Raw genomic sequence first — 19,248 nt, forward strand, 5'->3', positions numbered from 1 at the left:
CCAGAGCTGGGAGGGCTCTTCCTGCCCGGGGGAGGCTTCCCAGGAGTGTGAGGGATTTACAATCACCACCTCTCACTCCTGGTCCCCTGCAGTGTCACACTGAAGGCCATGTGCAGTGGCAAGCTGCAGACAGCTTTGCTGGTGGCCAGCTACTTTGTCTACCTGCTGGTGGGTGCTGCCGTGTTCCAGGCCCTGGAGAGGACAGCTGAGAAGCAGGAGAAGAGGGCAGCTGCCCAGATGAAGGAGGCTTTTCTGCAGAACTTCACGCAGCTCACGGTGGCGGAGATGGAGCAGTTCATGGCGGTGAGTGGAGCCCTGCAGAAACCATTTCTCCCTCCTCTTTCCCCAGAAGATGTTGTTTCCTACTCATCCTTGCTAACTAAGGGTAACTCTCACTGCTTTCCTTCTGATTGTGGTCACTTGGATACTTCCAGCAAACCCCTCTCTGGTGTGGGCAGGCAGCTTACTCCAGCTTGTGTAGCTGGAAAAAACCTTGTGTGTGTTAGCTGTTAAAAATCCACATCCCACAATGTCCTGGGTTTTTGGGGTCTTGCCTCCTGTTGATTCTGCTTTTAGTGGAGCTGTGCTCGTGCACAATGGGTGGCATGGCAAGAAAAATGAGGCTGTCTGAAATGGAGAGGTGTGGCTGCCACTTAAAATAGCATCACAGATAGCACAGAGGAACAATAAGGAAAGGTCTGTATGGAAAAAAAAAAAAACCAAACCAACACTTCAAATAACTACAAGGAGGGTGGTATGATCAGAGTTTAGGTTTTGAGGGTGCTCCAGAAGTGAAACAGGTAGCCTGGCCGGGACAAAATATTTCTGGTCATGACACAGGAAGATGAATATGGCTGTCTCTTCAACTTGGGTGTTTAATAGGTCTATCTGCTATAACACAGGAGAAAATGAGGAGTTAAAGCCTTGCTAGAAGCATTTCCACAAGGAAAACTAGTGGAGCTCTTAATGGGCAGTTTACAGAATAAAGAAATGTGGGAAAGAACTGGTGTTTCTAATAGCACAGCCAGCAATTCAGCCCCTGTTTCACCCATGGTTGCATCCTTTTCACCTTGTTTTTTATGGGTAGGAGAGAAGATTAAAAAAAAAAAAAAAAGATGAGTGTTTCAAGAAGAGGAAAAAAAGGATGAGCTTTTAAGACAAAGAAATCTTTGTGCAAGGGCTGTGAAAATTATTTTTCTTAGTCTCGATTTTCTGAGACACCAGCAAAAAACATAGTGAGGGAAGAAGCAGGGATGAAGATTTTGCTGGTGCAATTTATTCCAGCACATGTCCTGCTTCTGGCAGGGCTCTGTCCTTGATTTTATCTCAAGTGTTTCTGTACAAACCAGCCTGCCTTCTAGATGTCCAGTCCGATGTTCTCTGTTTGCTAAAGACAAGGATAACTGGATACTGTTTGCTTTTAAAATTTCCTTTTAACTTAAAAAAAAAAATTAAAAAAACAACAGCACTTAGAATTTAAACCAAGGAAGAATCTGAAAATGCATAAAGTGATAAATGATAGCACTGGGGAGGTGGAAGAAATATTCAGTCATGCCTTGTGTGGCAGGGCAGTCTCAACTCAACCCAAATCATCTCTGACTGTTGTTTCTCTAACCTCCTCTCAAAGGCAACTTTGCAAACTTGTGTGTTTGCAAAAAATGTGTAAATTTATGTGTATAAAATACACATACAGAATGCATGTATTTGGAGAATACGCGGATTTGGAGAAGAGCGTGTATGTCAGGCTTTGCAAAACAATGGGCTTTCTCTGAATTTAATTGTGACACTAATCAAAATACAGACTTGAAATGAAGTTCTCCGTGTGTCTCATGTGTGCCATGACAAAACTCACTGAGGCACTCCTGGGAGGGATTGGAGCCACTGCTCAGACAGGTGGGTGATCAGATCTTGCATCCACCACTGCCATCTCAAGTGCAAGTCCAAATCCAACAACCAGCCACCCCCCACCTCTTGAACCAGTGCTCTGCCACATGCTAGTCACCCACAGGATCATGATTTTCCAAATTACATGGCCTGAAAGAAACAAGGTCTTTGGTCACACTAAAAGGAAGTTTCTCTCCAAACACTCGCTTGAGCAGTCAGCACAGACAGGGCAGAAGCTGAACTCCCAAAACCACTGGACAACAGCTTTCCAACCTTGGAGGAGAAGGTGTGAATGGTGTCAGACAATCTCTGAAGTGAGGTGAGTGGTACTCACAGGAAAGGAGCAGCAGTTGGCCAAACCTATAATATTTTTGCAGAAGGCATTTGAGAAAAGGAGTCATGATGATACCAAACTTTGCTTTCTCTCCCAGAACCTGATTGAAGCCATTCAAAATGGAGTATACCCTGTTGGAAATGAATCACAGTTTGAAGAGAGCAACTGGGATTTCAGCAACTCCTTCTTCTTTGCAGGCACAGTTGTCTCCACAATAGGTAGGTCTAATGCTTTCCATTTATGTGTGCTTGTGTGATGTTTATTATGTCTGGTTATTAGGACATGAATGGATAATACATTCCAGGATAAAATCTCCAGCTCTTTGTCGTCATGGATGGCAATCAGGCATGGACTTCACCATCCTAAGACCTTCCCACTGCACAGCTCTTCATGCTTTATTTTGGCTTGTCAAGCATCACTGGCCTTTCCTATTATTTCCCACTTGTTTCTTCTTTTCAAGTCATCTGTTATAATGTTCACTCTGCTGATATTTATGGGTGGGAGATAAACTTCACTTTCCTGGTGTTTATTCCAGGCTTTAAATCTGAGGGTGCTGTAAAGCATAAAAAATGTAGGGAAAGAAGTGAATCTTGCTGGGGCCTGGGCACTGTCTCCATAACTTGTTTTGAGCTGTTAATTCACATATTCAGTTAGTAACATGCCAGAAGGAAAAAAAAACAATGGGAAGGGGTAAAAGCAAATGCTGAGAATTTTACACTGCTGCTTCAAGCTGTTCTGACCTTTACAGAGCCTGCCTGCCCCTACCTGCTTTGTCCTTTCTTTCAAATGTACATCCCAGAAAGTGCAGGCCTGCCAAACTCAAGGATAAAATCCATACTGTTGACACCTGCTTGACAGTCATGCAGTGGAAGTCAAGTCTATGTTTTTACAGAGTGATGCTGAGGCCTCTCTCCCACCAGACCCTAAGCACCTCTGCCTCACTGATCTGTGAGTGTGACACGTCCCAAGGGCCCCAGCAGTGTCCCAGCATCATGGGAGCTGTGCAAGGGCTGCCTGAGCCCACAGGGAGATCTCCTGCTGTACAAGGGGAGGGTTCTGACCCATCACTGAAACTGGAATATTTCTGCAACAGAGGGCACAAGACAGCTCGTGCATGTGAGAATCTAATAGCCCAAAAATCACTTGGTTCTTTTGTCTTTTTTCCCAAAGAAAACACTGCATTTTCCAAGTAAAGGATGCCTTGGGATGAACTTGGGAAATGCGTTTTCCCAGGGTCATTGATAGCATAAGGACATACAGAAAGTTCAGTACTCTTGCACTCGGGGATGTAGCTCATGGGGTCCAAGAGTCTTGAGACTAAAGGACATGTTTGGGGTTGTTCCACTACTTAGATAAATCCTCTCTTAGTAGGACTTTAAGGCAAACCTCTCTCTGGCATGAATAAATCAGCCACTGGCAAGGCCTGGACTAATTAGCACCATCTATTTTAATGCACACTGCAGTGCTTGGGGCTGGAGTCAGTATCTGGACATAGCAACTTTCTGGGATGTAGCCAGGGAGGTCATTAACACACAGGCAGATCAAGAAGAAGCTGGAGATGGCTGCATGTGGCTCTTACATCCAGCCCTGATGTCTTCCAGATCCTCAGACTTCTATTTTCTGACTTGCCATTATCTGTCACAGGACAGAGCATGTTTCCCATAATTACTTCTTGATGGTGTTTTTGTTCCCACTAAGGCTGTGCTGGGAACACACAGTGCTCTCTGCAATCCCCCAAACATGCAGGGTGAACCACTTCATCTGCTTACTGCCTTTTTCAGAGGAAAAAGGGTGCAATTGGGCTGAGAAGCATTAGCCACATATTTTAGGGTCAAAGGCAGGCTGGATTGGAGTAGGGGTGAATGTAACTGTGAGTTGCTCCTGTTCTTTGGAAGATCTCCTCTGACCCATCTCTTTTTTTACAGGCTATGGCACATTACATCCTAAAACTGCTGGGGGACAGATCTTCTGTGTGTTTTTTGCTCTTTTTGGAATCCCTCTGAACATTGTTTTTCTGCACCACGTTGGTAAGATGCTCTCCCTGCTCTGTAAAAAGCTGGGGAAATTCCTGTACGAGAAAGGAATGAGAAAGGTAAATGGTTTTACTTACTCAGGCACAGTTACATGTTCTCTTCTAGTGTTTTTCTCAAGTTATATGCTGCCTTACCCTCAATTATATTTGCTCTTGTGCTGAGTTAGATGTTGTTCTAGGGCAGGAAAAGAGAAGTTCTTCACTTGCAGAGCTAAGCAGGCATGTCAGCCATAGAGGAGATATTCAGAGAAAGGGATGCATGTTGTCTTCCCATCTACATGGCAGAAATCCAGCCCCCTTCAGCAGTCAGTGGAGAGAGTGGGCATCCCACCCCACTTCTTGAGACACTTATCTCAGGAGCCAACACCCTAGGGAAGTGCATGCTTCCCTTTGAAACCAATAAGGGTGATTAAGCATCAATCTTGAGGCAGCAAAAAGCAGGTGAGCTGTGCAAAGCTGTAAAAACTAGGTGAGGAGTAGAGGTTTCAATGGATTTTGACTCAATGCAGAATGTGTTACCCCTCCTAAGTGATTACCCAGTTCTTCAGTCCCCCTCCACCCTTAATTTAGACAGAAAGGAAGCATCAGGCTGAAGTTGTCCATTTGTGCCTGGCTGCTGAAATATGAGGAGACACCTGTAACAAGCTACAGACAGGATATCTTTTGTCTGGTTTATGCCCAAATTTATTTTCAGCTCCTCCTCTTCTCTCAGCACTGCTGAGGAGGTGAGATTAGCTTTTCTGTGTCTCCTACTGTAATTCTCTTTCAGGACAAGGTATGATTGCTACAGATAACCCTGTTTAGATTGCTGAATTTCTTGTCATATCTGGCAAACTTAAACAGAAGATAAGGCTCAGTCAGATACAGACTCAAGCATGTACACAACTCATGAGGGCATGAAAAGTTATCCATTAGTTTCCAGGCAATCTGGATTTGAAAAATTCTATATATATAAAACTATGTGTGTCTGGCTGATAAATCTCTACATGTAACAAGTCTTGTTCTCTAGTCAAAACTCCTTCATGACTGCTGGGAAGTAGAATGGTTCAAAAGTCACTGTCCAGGCTCTTCTTTATCAAGAGCTCATTAGTTGAATATTTTTTATGTAGTAAGATATCCACTGGGGAGGAGCCAAGTTGTGGCATTGATGCAATGAGAAAAAAAGTCAATAATCAAGACTCTTGAAGATAGTAATGTCAGAAATGGTGCAATTAATTTTTATAAAAAAAGACTCCTTTCCCAGGCAAATCTGAATTTAGATGCCAACCCTAAATACCTAAAAGTTAAAAATGAAGTTGTGTGGTGATAAATGAAAATGGTTTGACTCTGGTAAATGTCATTAGATAGGAATTCCTCCAATAGTCACAGTCATGGTTACAATCAGGTAAAAGACTACATCTCCCAAGGCCACTGTGGACATGCAACACCCATAACACCTGGCTTCCCTCTGCTTCTAAGCAAAACTAAGGTATTTCCAGAGGAAAAGCACTCACTAGAAATCCTTCAGATCCTCCTGATCCCAGACAGCCACCCACTTTGAATAGCCACCTTTATATATAGCTTTCTTGTGTTTCAAATCATGATTATAATTGGGCTGGTTTGTTTTTCAGAAGAAGATCAAATTTCTGACCCTTCTGTTCTTCCTGGCAACGGGGATCCTGGTTTTTCTGTGCTTGCCATCAGTCTTTTTCCAGATAACAGAGGGCTGGTCCTACAGCGAAGGAATTTACTTTGCATTTATCACCCTCAGCACCATTGGCTTTGGAGATTATGTAGTAGGTAAGGTTGTTTCCAGAGAGGAAACACGTCAAAACACCAGGATAATGACTGTAATTCCCATGGGTTGCCTGAATGAACTGTAGAGACAAATCTGTCAAGAGTCTTTGCCTAGACTTTGCCTTGTACAGTTCTGATGGGAAATACTCTCTTCTCTGGGATTACATGTGCTGATAAAAGCACAAAGTCATCAAAAGATAAGCAAATGAGGTGCTCTGGGGTGCAAAGAAGACAAGCATCTTGTTGAGGGGAGGATGAGGGAAGGGAAAGCGGATTTTTTATTACCAAAAGGGAACAGTTTATGACAGTCGTACAAAAAAAGGTTTGTATCACTGCTTTAGCCATCTCAGATTTGTGTTTCACAGTGTAGAGTGAAGAAATAATTGGGCATGTTTCAGAATATAGGACTTCACACAACAGACTAAGAGATGGAAATCCAAGGCATGGGAAACTGGGGAAATCTACTCACATTATTAGACATGGGGATTAAATATATACATCACTGCAAAAGTGGCCTTCTTTAGTCTCCTGAATATCTCTGGAGGTTGTCTATCTTCACAAGACAGAGCTTAGGATTTCCCCTGAAGAAACACTGTTTAAACTACACTCAAGTGTTCTGGAATGCTTCTCAAAGCATTTCTGGGGAGCTGCTGGGCAAAATACACTCTCCATGGAATAAGTTTCCAAAGGAACTGCAAAATAATTACCAGGAGCCCAATCAGTGTCCACAGAAGAAGTAGGAAAACAACTGAACTCTAATTTCTCTAAATCTATTCCTTGAAATAGTCTGCTTTACAGAATGGTGGAGAGTGGCTGGTGCCACTGAGCATGAGGAGAAAAACTGAGCTCCAAAACATCTTTCCTTGTCCAAATCACAGGTGTATTTTACAATAATGATTGCAAGTCACAGCCTGAAAAACATGACTTCCATAGCATTTCCTTATCTGCAGCCATATTGCTTTACAAATACAATTAATTGTGTTTTAACTTTTTTATTGTTATTTAAAACAATTAGCTAGGCCTCGTGGCTCTATGATTTCATCTTCATTAGGATGACTTAACTGGAGTTGAAATATTTTTCTGTGCCAGTGTTTGTCTTAATTGGCCTTAACAACAGTAATAAAATGTTGGTAAGTTTAATGCTTCACATCTTCACAGTGAAGCGAGCAGAATCAATAACTGCTCTGAGAATTATGCACTGGGAATTGCTTACAAATGACAAATGTTTTTGCACTGGCCAAATGGAACAGAACAGGTTTGATTTGATTTGCATTTTAGTAATTCAAAACTGATTTGTAGCTGAGCCTGTTTGGAAGCTGAGCCATGCTAGGAAGATGGCTCAGGCTGGATTTAACTGTTGGGAATACATGTACCTATAGGTGATACCTCTAGGGTGAAACTCCCTGGGGGTTGTTACCTGAATATTCCCTGCTCCAGTCCAGTTTGGGGTTAACATTACTAAGAGATTACTTGTGGCTTTGCTAAGCCCACATCATGAACTCCAGATAAGAGCACAACAAGGAGATGCTTTGTACCAAGGCTGAGAATCCCTTTGCCAGCTCAATGGCAGCAGCAGAAAAAGAAACAGCTGTTGGATATTGGATACCTGTCCATGAGGACAAACCTGCCCACTGCTGCCCCATTTCCAGAGCTCTTGGATAACAAAGAACAAAAACCTTGCACATTAATCTCTGCAGTACAGAGCACTGCAGGCCTTGAAAAGAGTTGCCAGCACCTGGGCTCCTTCTGGGCGGGTTCACCGTGGGATTTGTGGTGATCTCCCCATCCATGCACATTGCTGTGTTATCAACTCTGTGAAGTGACTTGGAGCACTCCATGAGAGACATCACCAAGTGTCCTGCAGATGGCAGGGCCCCATCACCTGTATCATGATAATCATATTGTGTGGGGCCAAGCAAATGCTCTCTGTATGTTGGGGATGGGTTGCTGACATCTGAAGGATCAAATGACCCATGTAGAACAGAGGGTGTGAGGTCCTGGCTGATGCTGAGAGGATCAGACTGCATGAAATAAGCTTGGGCCCACTGGTTTCCAGCACAGGAAGTTCTGTTCTTGGCATGTGTCAGTAAATTCTTGTCAGTCATGTAGTTTTTTTAAATGGAGGAAGTTCCTGAAGCCATTGAAAAGTGAATTGGGAATTGCAGCTACTCTCTTTGTATGATCACAGGTACCTGTAATTTAAAAGAAATAGTTATTAGTTTATAATCACACTCTATAGAAATACAGGGAATTACAATCACCCAGATAATAATGGTTGTGTGGTTATAGTGGCCCACTGTGTTCTGCTTTTAGTGCTTTGGGAGTTTAGGCATAATTCCAAGATGATACAATACCATTTAACACTACTTCCAACATTATTTCATTTACCTGAACATGCAGCAGTTGAACTGGGATTCATTTGCAGTAAAGGGGAAAAAATAACCTGCTCTGATGGTAATTCACCTCAATCACAGAATCATAGACTCACAGAATGATTCCCTTCAATTCCAGTGTGTCATTTGACAGGCCAGCAGATTTGTATCATGTTTATTGCATATATCAGTTTATTGCAACAATAGGAGAATTGCCCAGCCTTAACCTAATGCTATGGAGCTGAGTCTCCACTACAGTGAAAAAGTAACCTTAAAGTACTCACTATAAAACATATTGATGAATTCATTAGGCTGTTCCACTTTATGCTGGCAAGACAATTTTAGCTTGTTAATTTTCTCCTTCTTTCTCCCCCCTTATCTTCAGGCAAACAGTCTGACAGGAAATATTTTTCCTACTATCGAGTGCTTGTGGCCATTTGGATTCTTTTTGGCCTTGCCTGGATTGCTCTGCTGTTTAATTTATTGACAACAGTACTAGAAGATACTGAAAAAATAATTGTCAAGGATTTCCAGGAAATTGGAAAGGTGAGTAAGGACAGTGTAGGAAGCCAGCAAAGAAGATGCTGGCCTGTTCAATTTATTCCAGAAGAAGAACTGCCACCACCACGTGCTGGAGGGGATGCACAGAAAATGGAGCCATTAACAGCAGATTCTGAACACACAAAAAATGAAAAAAAAGTGTTTTCTAATAGCAAAACTATTACTTTAACGTGTTGATAATTTAATTCTTCACTGAAGAATTGCTAGTTAATTATTCTGAGGAACTTCACATAGAAATAAAATTTCTCCTGCCATTTGCTGAGATATGACCTTTTAGAGCTCAAGACTTGCAGTTACACAAAGCCTGAATATTAATGGTAAGAAATTTGCTCCTCAGTTTGCAGCTAGGTTGTGCTAACAGCCTGAGAAGTGCACTTGCTTTGCAAGGTGTTTTTAAGGTGCTTTCACAAAAAATGCAGAGGAGGGGCATGGCAGAGCTTGCTGGTTCTGTTTGGATTTTGCAGCTTGCAAGAAATCGTGTCTCTTCCAGTAACTGACATGCACAAGCTTTTCTGGAGCATTGCATAGCACTTTTGGAAGAAGAAATAAGGGTTTATTACTTACTAGATGCCTGACTTGAACCATTGTATTGGATAAGGTGTTGTGGTCTGAAAGACAGGTTCAAATGACAAGACCTGAGCTCAGTTCAGAGGCACTGGAAGCATCTAATGGACAGGGTTATGAAAAGGTTAGCATATTAGAAATGATTGATTCTACCTCTTCCTGTTTTATACTAAGATGAATAAAGGCAATTTCAGCTTTTATCCCCATGGCTCTGAAAAACCTTTCTGGTAGTGTTTATAAAGAACCCATAAACCCATGTCTTTAATTGAATTTTTATAATTATTTTATTCTGTACGTTTTTCATAAGAGCAGAGACCAGTTGGAAAGGAGGAGTCCTTGCTGCTATGTTTTGATTTTGAAGCCATTTAGCAATGATTCCATGGTGCTGTTGCTTTCCAAGGGTGAGTGGTATCTAAACCTTCAACCAGGTTAAAAAAAAAAAAAAAAGGATGTCAGATCTGGGCATGGTTTTTCAGACGTGCTGTCTGGCCTGCAGACCACCTCTGGGTGAAGACTCTGACCTTCAAAGGGTTGATCAATGTGCCACAGGCCTTCTCTGTGCCAAAAATGCACGAAAACCCAGCCCTCAAGAGCTGGCAAAGCAGCTGGGGTAGACAGAGTCACAGAGGTGAAACATCCCATGTGTGCTGATGGTCACAGTGCAGCCCAGCACCATCTCTGACCATGCCTAACATGTCCCCAAGCTGTGCAGGGGACAGGCAGCTCTGCCATGCCCCAGCACAGGGGACCAAGCCCTCTGCCAGCCACAAGGCTGCCCATGCAGGAGATGGGGTCTCTGTACATCAAAGTCCGTGGATTTCCCCAAATGCTGAACTCACTCAGCACCCACAGGACCCCCCAGGGCAGTCCACAGCTTTACTGCACCAAGTCCCTCACTCTGACAGAGCTGAACCTGTCCCCTGACAGGTTATTGTGAGCCACTCATGTTCCTGTTTGGTCAGACTGAATAATTATTCTTTTCTCACCCTCCGGGTGTTATTTACAGCATGACCAGCCCATGGCAGAGTTATTCCTGTATGAAAGGGAGAATAAATTACAGCTATAAAGCAATTTCAGGTCATAAAGATGCAGTCAGCCTTGAAGCTGGGTTCATAACTATCTCAGCCAAACAGAACCATGCTTCTTGCCAAAGCAATTCTGCTGGTTCAAGACCTGGCATGTAGACCTGGCCAAATATGTACTTTCTTTCCCTCCACAAATTATTTTCCAGTGTTACTCTCAAGGCTGACTTCTCACATCATATGTCTCACTGTCAGCAAACATTTTTGAGGCAGCAGGGACAAGACCTGGCTGAAATCAAGGAAGGGTGGCACGGATATCATGGGACACAGAGGTCCTTGTACAAGCCAGAATCCTATTGCTGTCACAAGCCAACACCAGAGCCAGCAGAGAAAGCAGCTGGATGCCTCCAGGCAGGGATCTCTTCACCTCTCTGTTTTCTCCTCTCACTGAACATTAACCCACATTATTATTTTCCAGGCATCATTCTAATTTTTTTCTCCCAGCCTTTCCTAGAAAGATCATTAACCCCACTCCCAGTCTAATGTAGAGACTCTCAGGGCTGGTTTGGGGGGTATGACAATCCTGCCTTTGGGTGGAATGGTCATTTTGCACAGCCTCTCATAATTCCTTCCATGCCAGTTCCTGGAGTCTGATGTCACCCAGACCTAACAGGGTTTCCTCATCTTCCCACTACTCCTTGTTGTCACAAACAACTCAGCTCAGCCCTGGAACAAGCTGCTGATGTCCCATTGTAACACAGGGTAACCAAAGATGCTTTTTTTAGACATTTCAGGCAGAGCAGGAGAGACATCCCATGGACTCTGACTGTAAACAGCAAGCACAGAGCCAGGCAGTGGCTCTTGGAGCAAAACAGGACAAATTCTTGTTCCTTTTCCCTGGTGAGTGTTTAACAATGAGCCTTGAAAGCCAAGCACTTCCCACTTCAGGAGTCCATCTGTGCTGTGTAGTTATTGCCATAGGCTGCGGGCATTTTAACTCATTCCTCCTGCCATGCCCCAGGGTAAGGATGTGGCACAGAGGGACTGAAAAAGCCACCCAGGGCCAGAGGATCCAGGAAACTTTAGCCAGGAATGGCCATCATGAGGCTGTCCATCCTCAGGCACCAAGAATTAAGGTGTCCCTTCAGCTGTAGATGCCAGCCTGGGAACACACAGAAAACACATCCTCAAGGATTAAAAAAATATAAAAAAAAAGCTCTCAGGAGGAACTCAGCTGCTCTGAGAAAGAAGGGAAGGGAAGGATTCCTAAATCCTTCCTCCTGCAGAGGAGAAGAGTCTTAGCTTTGCTCCTTGTGCCCTCCAGTGGCTGTGTGCTGCAGACCCTTTCCCCTCACATCCCTGCCAGGTTTGGGAGGCTTTTCTCCACCTCTCACTGTGCAGCTCCCTTTTGTCAGTGGGAGCCAGAGGACACCGCCCTGTATTTTTATCCAGTTCACACGAGCTTGCGAAAGGATAAAAAATGCCTCCTTCTCCAGAAAGAGATGGGGACGAGCACCTCTGGCTGGTCCAGCCAAGGTCCCTGCCTTCTGCCCACACTGAGACAGCTGAGTGGAGGCCAGCTGAGGATGTGATGGCTTTCTGTCAGCAAACCACCACGAGAAGGATCCCCACTCACGGTGCCCATGGTGGGGAGCACTCCCATCACACTCCCCATGCAGAATCTTCCCATGCACAAAATCTGTGTCAGGGTCAAGGCTCACATTCCCACTCCCTGCCCCACAGGGAAAGGGATTAGTCTGGAAAAAACGTGCAAAAAGACAAGTTTGGGTGCAGGATCTGGGGTGTGGAGGGGCTGCCCCCCTCTGCAGCAGCCTGGAGGGCAGGCAGTGCCTCATGCAGCACCAGGGGTGGAGATAGGAGCTGCAGATATGTGGAAGGAAGAACCAGCACCAAAGGGTGTGTGGTCCTCTCTGCTGGGAAAGGCAAGGGGAAAGCCTGGGAAAGCTGCAAGCCAGGGTGGGAGAAGAACTTTTTTGGATGTGGTATTGTTCCTCGTTCTTAAGCTGAACGATAAATCTGTCTCCAGAAGGGCTTAGGCACAGAAACAAATCTCCCCAGGGCTGGAGCAAGCAGCCTTTTCCAGCATTATCATCCTCAGAGCATCTCACAACAGCCACAGAAATTGTCCTCACATCACCCCTGGAAGGGGGAATCATTGATTCCTGTGCAGATAACAGGACACCAGAGAAAATTCAGTGTATCCCAAACTCATGCATCAGACCTCTGGCTCTCTCAGCCAGGACCAGGAGTCCTGGTATTGCTTACTGATAAACTAGACCCAGACAGTGGTTCTGTAGTTGCTGAGGTTAAAAAAAAATAGACTTGAATTGAGAGCAGAATTAGAGCAGAGATTCTACTCCACATCTGGAGATTTAAAATAATCCCAAGATTTTTAGTTCATGAGCATTAGCCAGGCTTTGCTCTTCTTCTGCACGTTCTCCTTGCCCAAGGGACAGAAACAAGGAATAAATCCCTTCCAAAATCCCTGTTCTGCCAAGGGACAGAGTGACAGAAATCCTCTGGAGACCAAGCAGAAGGGTTCTCCACTGGCAGATCTGTCCAGCCTGCAGCCTTTTCTGGGAGTTACTCAAAGCCCTCCCTGTGACCCATTCCCACACAGGGGAATCCAATTTTCACAGAGCAGCCTCCTGTGCAACTGCCAGCTCTCCCACTGCAGCTTGTATTCAAATGGGAAACATTTCCAAAGCAAGCCAAATACTTTCCAATACATTAAACCAGTTGCTGAAAAACTCCAGGAGCAGGATTGTGAAATATATTATCTGGGATTAAATGGCAGCAGCATGTTCCTGCATTCAGTCTGTGCTGCTCCTCATACATCACCCACATCTTTGCTGCCAGCTAGGAAACAGTGTGCACTTCTGCACTTGAAACCAAGGGAAAGCCATGAGGAATTAATTCAATTGCCTTCAGAGAGAACAGGAGAAATTGCACTTTGATCTGTCTTTAATTAGTATATGGGCTGTTAGGGATCGTTTGAGGTCTCCCTCAATTAATTGCCAGTTCATTTGGAGAGATTATTTTTTATTTCTGGAAGCAGAGGCACTACTCAAAGCAGCAGAACACCTTGGCTAATGTAACATCACACAGCCAGTGGGATATTTTTTTACAGCTAAGCATGGGCCACACACATGCTGTTTTCCACTCTGTCACACTTGGACTTGTGCTTTCTCGCCTGACTCGTGACCAGAAGGCTGGATCCAGCTCAGAACTGGTTTAACAAACATAACTAATCGCTCTACAAAGGCTTGCTTGTAATCCACCCCTCATGATCACACCCAAAGAAACCAAAGCCCCAGGTTTTGGTGCCAGGCAGGTCTCTCGTTCCATTTTTGTAGGGTTCAAAGTGGTGTTGAACACAGATTGAACACCAGATCTCACTCTGTGAGGAAAGGGGATCCTTTGGGATCCCTCACTTGGATGGCTGAGGACCAGCCTGGGGCAACACTGACTTTACTGCATTACTAGTAAACTCAATATTTAGCCATCCTGGGGCTAAAAAGTTAAAGGGAAGCAAAAATGCTGCCTCCAGAGAGCCTTGTCCATGTTGTTGCATCCCTGCAGCCAGTCTCACCTTCAACCCAGAATGAGAACTAAAACCTGCTTAGGAAATTCAGCATTTACCATCTCAAGTGGTTCTGGACTCAGTTAGAGTGATTCTCCACCATAGATGGGTTTGGAAAGGTTCATTATGCTGAGTTAAAATTAGGGCAATTATTGAATCCAATCCAAACATGATTTAGGAGACACGTCTCCTGAATAAACAGTTTCCAAATTTCTCTTTCAATTACTCTTACATCTGTGGTTGGAAACTACATATGTACTTTGTGGTGAGATGCTGAAGCATGAAATAATACATCCCCAGAAAGAGAGATACCCTGATAAGCAGAACAATAATAATAACAAGAATGAGTCATTGAAAAATGAAGGGAGGTAGAATCTACAATTTAAGTTGATGGCTTCCTTGAGAGGGATTAGCCAGAAAGATGCTGATGTTCTCAAAGAACAAATGTGGTTTGAGGTGAATCCAGCTTCTTAAAAGTAAAAGATGACTGCTCATCTTTTGGCATGGAGAAAACTATGCATCAAGACCAGAAAAGAGCATAAGTCAGAATTTGTACAGAAAGTCCCCAGAATTCACAGTTCCATTCATCTAAATGACTCATTGAATGCTTTAAAAGCAAGGTTTAAGGTCTTAAATATAAAATGGCTTTGGAGATTTACTGGAAATCAAGGATGAAACCTAGGCAGGTTTCATCTGTCTATTTTCAACTTCAAAAGTCCAGGCATTAATCTCAAAATAAAATACTTACTGCCTGAGAATTAGAAAGATGCAAGAAGCCCAGTATGGGCACCTTCCAGGTACTGGACACCAATTGTCCTATCCAAGCAGTCTGCCTCTTCACAAAGCATGCAGGAGCATTCAGCAACTCTGTTGTGCAAGTCTGCCACAAATCAGTGCTGGGGTTGGGGCCTGTCTATTGCCCCAAAGTAGACAAAAATCAATTAGAGGTCAATGCCATTCTCTGCAAAACTTCAGCCAGTTTCCCAATTTCCAGTATAAAAGTCCAACACATACATTTTAATTTTTTTTTTCTTTTCTTCCTTTCCTTCCTGGTTTCTTTCTTCCTTACAGCCTTCAAGTGGGTGATAGGATGAAGAATGGATGCAGCAGAGCTTGAAATGCATGGGCAACTCCTGGAGAACATGGCCCAGCAGCAAGGCCTACAAAGTTCTTAAAGGCTGAGTGTTGTGACAACAGTCACATTTGGGTGATGCCAAATAGCCAAAAAATGCCAGGGGCAAACAAAAAAGAGGAATTTCCAGAATTCCTGTAAAATTCGTGTAAAATTCCTTCCTGTAAAAGCCTATTCCTTGCTTGCAGCAGGTCTCTGAGCAAAAGCCTGAACATGCCTTTTGCTCAAAGATGGGTCATTTTTAGGGCTGGGGTTTGGTAACAACACTTCCCAGTCATCATCTCACAGGTCTCTGTGGGGGCTCAGCCTGCCTTGGCAAACCAACCAGTGCAGGTGGAAAATATCCTCCAGGGATGTCAAGGGAAAAGCACAATTCTTGGTGCATGAAATTTGCACACTGGCATTTGTAGCAGTGAACTGTACTCAACCATACCAGGGTGGGAAGGGATTGGTGGGGCAGCCAGGGAAATTTCCATCTTGACCCCTGCTTTGGTACGTGGTTTTCTCAGTAAATGTGATTCAAGGACAAAACCAGAGAATGGCAAACTCACGCTAAAACCCCCAAAGCCCACACTTACTTCACACATGCCAAAAAGCAGAGCAGTGAGTTACAGAAATGAGAAGTGTTGTCACTCCCCCACCAAGGCCATCTGTTGTACGTGGTGACAGCAGGGTGAGGAGAGGTGGCATAAAGGACAGGCAGAGCACTCTCCCCTGTGGTATTAGGGATGGTGGCTGATTTTTGGGAGCAGCCTACACGACAGGTAACCCTCCTTTATGCACAGGTGTCCATCAGCTGAGACAAAAAATGCATTGTGGCTGTAGAAAGACTTTTTACAAGGACATGGAGGGACAGGACGAGGGGAGGTGGGCTTCAAACTGACAGAGGGCAGGCAGGCTTAGGTTAGATATTAGAGAGAAATTGTTCCCCATAGGGTTTTGAGGTCCTGGCACAGTTGCCCAGAGGAGCTGTGAGTGCCCATCCCAGCCCTTTTCCAGGCCGAATTAGATGGATGGGGCTTGGAACAACCTGGTCCAGTGGGTGTCCCTGCCCCTGGCAGGGCTTTGGAACAAGATGGTCTTTTAGGTCCTTTCCAATCCAAATCATTCCCTGTTTCCAGGATTCTGTAAACTCACCGTGCACACACGCGACAGAGCCTCCAGATGTCACCATCAACCCAAGCAAGAAAGAGGCACAGAACAAACCGTGCAGAAAACCCCACACAGAGCTCTCCTCCAGTCCCTGCTCCCTGCCTGGGACAGACAGGCAGGAGAGTTCCCAGTCCACCTGGATAAAGTGCTCGAATCACTGATAAAATCAAAAAAATGTAGTTCATAGCTGTGCAAGCAAACATTTTGTTTGCACACTGTGCTGATGTGGACCATATAGGTGCTTCCCTTCCCACAAGGTGTTGTGTAGGTGTTCATTATTTTTTTTTATATATATACACACATACATATTTATATATATACATATTACATATATATATTTATGTTTATGTATTTATGTATTTTTTAATATATGTAATCACCTATCTATATATATAAAGTTATATATATTCCTTCATAACTTTTGGTCTGAAGAATCACAAGTTGTTGGCAAAGAACTTTTTACCTGAAGGTAAAAGCGAGGTTGTTCTGCAGTGCCTTTTCTGACCGTATACATATTCATCTCTTCCAGTGCACATTCCTGGGTCCCATCCAGCTGATGAGCTGAGAAATGGAGCAATCAGCCCCGTGTAAAGGATCTGAGAGCACAGGCACAGGTGTTCCCAGAGAAGGAAGACAGGGTGCCCTCAAGTCTGTGTAGTAAGGTCAGTGTTGACTTTTCAAGGAATTGGTTGTCTCCTCTATTTCCCTTGGCTTGTTGAGTTCATTTTACGACTCTCTTTCAGCGATCTAAATTTGTTTGTTAAGAAAAAAAAAAAAAAAAGGCTTAAAAATCCAAATTCTGCCTCTTCTTCCCTTGAACTCTGCCCTCCCTTTACTGCCCACAAGATTAAGTGCATTTAAGAATTACGGGGAAGGAAAAGACCCTGAGTTCTGCTCAAAGGTGGCATTTACATCGTCCCTGTCGCAGCGTGGAGCTGTGATGCAGAATAAAGTCACAAGCAGAGCCAAGCACTGAGGCAGCAGAGGTGAGGGGTCCCAGGGGCACTGCTGGTCACCCCTCCAGGGCTGCAGAGGGGTGTGTAGGGTGGCAGAGCATCCTCCAACCTCACCTGGTACCCGCAGATGACTGAGGGGATGTTCGGGGGCTGTTTGTTTAAACACCCCCTTCCCCCTGAATATCACAAAAAAAAAAAAAAAAAAAAAAAAAAAAAAAAAAAAAAAAAAAGTGTGACCAAAGGAAATGCCAGATTGGGTTGGGGAAGGCTTGTAGGGTACAGAGGTGTTGTTTTTACATGAAAAGAGCCTCAGGGTTCTCCTGCACCAAAGGGTTCATCCTCACAAAGTCTGGGCAGGGCCTGGAGGGATCATGACAAGGAAGATGGATGGATCTCTCCCAGCCATAGGCTGTCAGTCTAGTCAAGCACTGCTAATGCAGGATGCTGTCCCGAGACCTCTGTTAGCACAATGACGAAGCTTTTTTTAAGTCCTCTGTGTAAGAGCCCTAATCCTTGTATGCCAATGGATCATATCCTCGAGATCCCCAGGGAGCAAGGCAAATGTGGAAAGAAAGGGAAAGGAAATCCCTTATTTCATAATGGTGCAAACAGACATGTCAGGAGAATTACATCAATGTGCAGCACATGTGAAATTTAATACCCCTCCTAATGCATTTAGATGAGGCAAAATGTAAAGTCTGTACTGCCTCTGGGAATAATTCTGGTAGGAAGCTTTCACCACTAGGAACCAGGGTCTTTCTACTTACTCTGGAATTTGAGCCTTTGTTTTCAAAGCCTTCCTGAGAGACTTCAAAATCAAGTTTGTTACGTGTACGTCACTCTTTGAAGATGTGTCTCCCAGAATGAAGCACTGGGGCTCTTCCCAGCCGTGCTGGTGTAAATGAAGAGCAGCACGGTTGAATATCAGTCATATATTCACAAGGGCCCATCCAACCTGCAAAAGAGGAGAGGCTTTGCACTGCAGAAAACCAAGATAAGCAAACACAACAGAGCCCTTTTCCTTTGCCTGGTATCAGCTGGCATTGCTGCAAGAGTGCATCAGAGTTGCCTGGATTTCCACCAGCTTTGACTGTGGCCCATTAGGCTCTCAAAGGAAACACAATATTTGATTTGGAGATCTTGCAGACAGGAGGAGCCTGAAGCCTTCTCACTGGTTTCCCTCCCTTTTATCAAACTATAGATATGGAATTCAGCGAAGGATATAGCTCAGATGTGGCTTGAATTCAGACAAGTGACTTGAAGTGATGATTTCCCCCCCTACCAGGCTGCAGATGATCGATGTATTATGCATGAAAATAGTGCCAGGCACAGATGGGGTGGGAGTAGAAGGTGTGAGCTGATAATGACAGCAGCCAAGTTCTGCTAGAAACGACTCTACAACACACTTGCATGTTGGGCAGAAAAAGGATGCAACATGCATGAGAGGCTAGCCATGGTTTAAAGGGTCAAACAGATTAATTTACAGTCAAAACTGAGATTTATGCAAAGATTTGAGTGGCATGGTTGCCAGAGAGAACAGAGGACTCGATGATTCAAGGAATCATCTTCCAATCTCGTGTTCTTGAATAACCATTAGGGAGCTGAGTAAAACACGTTTTCTGGGGTTTAAAAGCTGAAGACAGGGAATCCAAAGGGGTGACATAGTACTGCATCAGATATTGCCTTCAGCAGGATCCTGGCTCATGCTCAGCACAGTGCTGGGAACTTGGCACCAGGTCCAAAGCTGAAACAAACAGGAATTTCTTCATGGACATTTCTAGGGTTTGGATCCAATCCACCGAAGACCAGCACACAGGGCCTAATCCCGAAAAAACAGCCAATGTTTGGATGGGAAACAT

General features: G+C 44.2%; 1 protein-coding gene across 1 annotated transcript; it reads left to right on the forward strand.

The window, feature by feature from the left end:
• The first annotated feature begins 20 nt into the window (after positions 1–20).
• On the forward strand, positions 21–9,731 carry LOC134551684 (potassium channel subfamily K member 16-like). Its single transcript, XM_063399585.1, has 5 exons — positions 21–303; positions 2,316–2,436; positions 4,144–4,310; positions 5,861–6,029; positions 8,784–9,731. The coding sequence occupies exons 1-5, from the start codon at positions 109–111 to the stop codon at positions 9,134–9,136; spliced, it is 1,005 nt and encodes a 334-aa protein (XP_063255655.1). The 5' UTR covers positions 21–108; the 3' UTR covers positions 9,137–9,731.
• The last annotated feature ends 9,517 nt before the right edge of the window (positions 9,732–19,248 follow it).

This window comes from Prinia subflava, chromosome 5, assembly GCF_021018805.1.
Source record: "Prinia subflava isolate CZ2003 ecotype Zambia chromosome 5, Cam_Psub_1.2, whole genome shotgun sequence".
In the NCBI taxonomy this organism is placed as follows: Eukaryota; Metazoa; Chordata; class Aves; order Passeriformes; family Cisticolidae; genus Prinia; species Prinia subflava.